We start from the raw sequence: 4936 nt of genomic DNA, 5'->3' as shown, positions 1-4936 counted from the left end.
AAAATTTAATTCAAGAAAATATAGGTCCCATGAAAGACTTAAAGGCTTATAAAACTAAAATCTAGTCTCCCCAATAAATTGTATTTTAGGCAAAACCCTCCCAGATGCTTCTGAAATAATACTAAAAAAGGGCATCTGATTATACAAGAGCAATTAAAAAATTAAATATTTATTTGAATAACAACTTTTATGTTGGAGCTGCAATGCTGGCAATGCAGGCTTTTAACACAAATCACAAAATGCGTGCACAAAAAGGTACAGGCGCAGAGACAAAATGATGCTAAGAATTGGGCTAAAGAGTTGCTGATTTTAAACAAGAGGCCTGGAATCACTATACAAAATATAAAATGTATTAAACACTACCATCCACAGAACAGTCTTTAGTATTGATTATATTTAAAAATCATTTGTGAAGTAAATTAGATACTGAATTATAAATGAGTACTATACACGAACCCCCTATCGGAAGGCAGTTCCTTGTCGCTATAGAACAACTATGGAACATGGCAAAAAGTATCTTTTTCCTATCTGTAAAGACCATTAATGGTATTACTGCAAGTCTCAGGAAAGCTTTGTCTTAAAAAAGCATTCCTTTCTGTATTCCAAGTGCTTTCCATGCTAAGCAAAGCACCTGCCATACTGAACTGAGTGAATTATTGGATGGAGAAACACCCCCGAGTTATTAGACTCAACTTTGCAAGTCAAACCCCAGAAGGAGCTATGCAAGCCTGACTGGGGAGACCGTCAGTCACTCAGCAATTCTGTCTTTCTAGAATGTCTACTGAGATACTTGCACACAGAGCAGCCTGACATGAGAAGACAGATCGCTCGTGGCTCTCCTCTCAGCAATGCCCGTGACAGAAAAGCACCTTTAGAGAGCGCCTACGCGGCAAGAGATGCGCGTCTAAAGATTCAAAATGAATCAACAGTATTGGATAACAATATCATTCTTAACTCAGAAGCTGCCTGGAGGTTGGGTGCATCTTCAGTTAATGTAACAGGAAAAGAAGGCCATGGATTTCATTTTATTAATTGCATCCACTCATAAACCGACCTAGGGTCACCAGATGTGTAGACACAATGAAATTTTTGTTGTTCTTAAAGTCTTTAATTGAAGTGATGATAAAGGAAATAGATCTATTTAAAAACAAAATCAATAGCTATTTCTGTCTGGATTAGGAGGTGGCACCAGGTGTGGGGTTCACGTTTTGCGTGGCTACTTGAGGTGCAACTTCAATAATCCGAGGTTTGTCGATGATCCTGGCTGTGCGGTTGCCCTTCTCTACAATCCCAATAATCCATGCTTGGTGACCTTCGCCATATTTGGGGGACTTTATTTCTGCACAGAACCGAGCTGCTTGCTCACGTGGTAGACAGATTAGCAGGCCTCCTGAGGTCTCTGGGCAAGTCCCATGCGTTAGGCCGAACATGTTTCCGCAGGCCTTGCTCACGGCCGCCATCTTCGCCAGCACAGGAAGATTGTGAATCACGAACGACACCTCGTTCCTCTGTTGCTTGGCCAGGTTCTGTGCATGGCCCAGAATGCCAAAGCCTGTGATGTCAGTGGCTGCATGAGCATTGAACGTGTGCATGAGGCCTGTAGCTGTCCTGTTGAGCCGGGCCATGTTCATCATTGCCTCTTGGTATGCCAACTCCACGTCTTCTTGGGTGACCACTAGCTTAATTTTATTCCATTTTTCGGGAATGTCCAGCCACTGGTGCACAGCAACTGCAACTTGTGTCTCCAGGGGTTTTGTCAATACCAGCATGTCCCCTGAGACTGCATTATCTGGCATGATAAATTCATTGGGCTGGCAGACAGTTGTGGCGACTCCTCCCAGAACAATTCAGGGGTTCAATACTGTTTGGCCGCCTGTTACAGAGGTCCCCGCTTCCTCAGCCGCATCCTTAAAGCCTTGTATAATTAGTGGTATCACTTTATCCCTTTCCCGGTCAGTCATTTTATTACTGACTCCAAGGAGCATCAGCATATTGTCACATTCTGTGACACCCATTGCATAGAGGTCACTTGAGGACATTGGCACATGCTATCCTGCCCATCATGTAAGGGTCATCGACGATAGGATAAATGTAATCTGTGGTTTGAACCAAGGAAAGACCACCATGCCTCAAAGGAATGACGCAAGTATCCATCCCAATGCCAAGTCTTGGCATAACAGCTCCCAGAAACTGCACATCTTCTTGGAAGTGGTTCTCTTGTAAAGATTCCAGCAACTTCTGCAAGACATCTTGGGGCACTTTGCAGCCTGTGCCTTTCAGTTCAGTAAACCTGGTTAGCCGGAAGCTCTTGTCCAATTCATATGTTTCCGGGTTAAAGGATTCCCGAGTAGACATGGTTCTGGGGCCGCACTCTTCACAGTTCAGCCCCTCCTCTCCCTCTCTCTTGATCCAATGGGCTTTCTACCTGTGATCCACCTGCTCGCTTTGCGCCCTCCACCTCCTCCCGAAAACCGGCCTCTCTTTTGTTTTTTTAATTGGATATATATTATTTACATTTCAAATGTTATCCCCTTTCCTGATTTCCCTCAATACCTCCTATCCCATCCCCCTGCCCCGCTTCTATGCGGGTGTTCAGCATTTGAAAAGAACTATAACCATCTTCAAAAATAACTATAACCATCTTCCCTGGTACCACTACAAAGTTTTTTGAAGTGGAAATTTCTGGTTTCTTTGGAGACTGTATGGTGTCATGTGATATTTTCTGGAAACTGTCTTATGAGAGGATGTTTTTGCTGAAGCAGACACTTGCTATTTTTCTGGAAGCAGCCTGGAAAAGGGGCATGTGATGTTTTGCTAGAACAGATGCTCGAGAGAACCCGTGATGTTTGGAAAAGGTATAAATACAACCCAACAGACAGTGGATGGAGTGGTGTTGATACACCTTACCATTCTTTGCTGGTCATCCTTGGGCTTTGCTAATGCTGGTCTTCACTTTTACGGTATTGGTTTGCCTTGCCATTCTTAGCTGGTCCTTGTTTGTAGATTGTCCTGAAGCTGTTTGTATTTTAATGTTAGTTCCACTTCCCCAAGATGGGCTGCCCAGTCTCATGAAGAGGTGACTTCATCTGAACCTTCCCAGTTTAATTAGTAAAATAAAGGAAAGCCAGTGACTGGGTGGGGGAGGGAGGTGGAGGGAGGAGAGGGCTGAAGAGGTCAGGGAACCAGAGAGGAGGTCATGGTAACATGGAGGCTCCCAAGGACCAGCTAGACCCAGGTGAGATTGATTGGTGTTAACATCTATGAACATTAAGGATTTTATAGGTCTAATATCTCAAATAGAAGGGCAGTTTGTATCTCTGCCTATTTGATGTAATCTTGTTGTGTAGAGGGTCTGTGGATTGAGAGTTGAATACAGAAACCTGTATGAAAAGCAATCGGGCTGTAGAGTTGCATTTATGTGGGATTTTAGAAGGCATGTTCTCAATTGAGGTTCCCTCCTTTCAGATAACTCTAGCTTGTGTCAAGTTGATATAAGACCAACCAGCACACTGGGTAAGAGACATTATCACTGCCATCAAAGTTCCTGAGAACTTTCAGCAAAATGTTGCTCCAGTGCTCAGCATTGTAGTACAAAATGCTTGTTCAACATTAAGTTTTATTGCTGGTAGGGTGGGGTGTTGTAGGAGAGGTATTTGTCGCACCCTAAGCTGTAGTGTCCAATGTCCTCATTACTAGTCCCTTCGGACTAGCTGACACTTTAAGTGAAATTATTCAAAGTCGAATACAGTTTAAAATTTAGTTTCTCAGTGACCCTTACTATAGTTCAAATGTGGCATAGGCATGTATAGCTAGAATAAACATTTATATCAATAAAAAGTATTTTTTAGGGCATTGTTGTTCTTAGCTATTACAAATAAAAGTCAAAACCTTCCAGAACCTAAAGAGCAAGCAGTTCTTGAGAAAATAATTCAAGGTTGTTTTTGCAAACTTAACAAACTAGACCACTTTCCAGAGAGTGTTTGAGAAAGCTGGACCCTGATTTTACAAACAATCCTAGTGCTGAAGTTAATTTTAGAAAATAATAGAAAATCCAAAGGACTGTGTTTATAAAATAGTAAACCAAGGTGACGGTGGGACAGATTTACATTGTCTCTGGGCCTGGGACACTTTCACAACTGTCATTAAACATACCCATCTGTGCCTTTGTGAGTGGTAGGTAAAATTTGAATATCTATAAGCTCACTTGAGCCCCTTAAAGACCTCGACCCAAAGAAGACATTTAGATATAAATGGAAAATTATGGGGGACAATCCTGAGTATAACTCCTAAAAGTTCCTTGGCATCCAAAAACGTGAATACTTAGCATGTGATGGCTCTTTGTAAGTTTTGGAAGTTGGTCCTGCTCTTCTAGTTTGTGTTGTTGCAGCATTACTGAATTTGGCAAAAGCAAAAGTGGAACCAGAGCCAAACTCCAGGTTGACATGAAGCACATTTAGTGAATACCTTTATGTTCAAAGCATTGGGTAAGAGGTGGGGGAAATTACAATACACACCGTATTTTCAAAAAACAAACCAAAAAAAAAAAAAAACCAAAAAACACCCCATGGATGAGTTTTCTTATAATAAAAGCACTGTTTACTTCTTGGCAGCCTGCCTGCCCAACAAGGTCTGTTTGGGGATGCTCTGTCTCATGTCTTATGATTTGGGGGTCCTACCAATGTATTCTGTTGACATCTGAACTCAGACTCTCCTTTCTGTGTGCAATGCTTTTGTCTAATCCTCCTCTTAGTTCCTTTGAGACACACTCCCAGCTTTTTGGTCTTTCTATATGTGTGCATGAGTATGTATATACCATAGGTTGTATGTGGAGGTCAGAGGACACTTTCTGTGAAATGATCCTACCCTTTTATCATGAGGGTTCCGGGGCTCCAACCAGGTTGTCAGGCTTGGTGGCCCTCACCTTTACTATTTAATC

At 42.2% G+C, this 4936-nt stretch overlaps 1 protein-coding gene across 1 annotated transcript; it reads right to left on the bottom strand.

Annotated features, from left to right (window-relative positions):
- Positions 1-1175: 1175 nt before the first annotated feature.
- On the bottom strand, positions 1176-2418 carry LOC308429348 (selenide, water dikinase 1-like; the record flags this gene model as incomplete). The annotated part of the gene is given in 3 exon segments (XM_080928135.1): positions 1176-1847; positions 1851-2030; positions 2032-2418. Coding segments are annotated over 3 exon segments (1176 nt in total). The 5' UTR covers positions 2356-2418.
- Between the last annotated feature and the right edge of the window lie 2518 nt (positions 2419-4936).

Source organism: Micromys minutus, assembly GCF_963924665.1.
Source record: "Micromys minutus genome assembly, chromosome: 13".
Taxonomy (NCBI): domain Eukaryota; kingdom Metazoa; phylum Chordata; class Mammalia; order Rodentia; family Muridae; genus Micromys; species Micromys minutus.
Note: the sequence above shows the minus strand (reverse complement) of the source record. Positions and strands in the feature narration are given on the sequence as shown.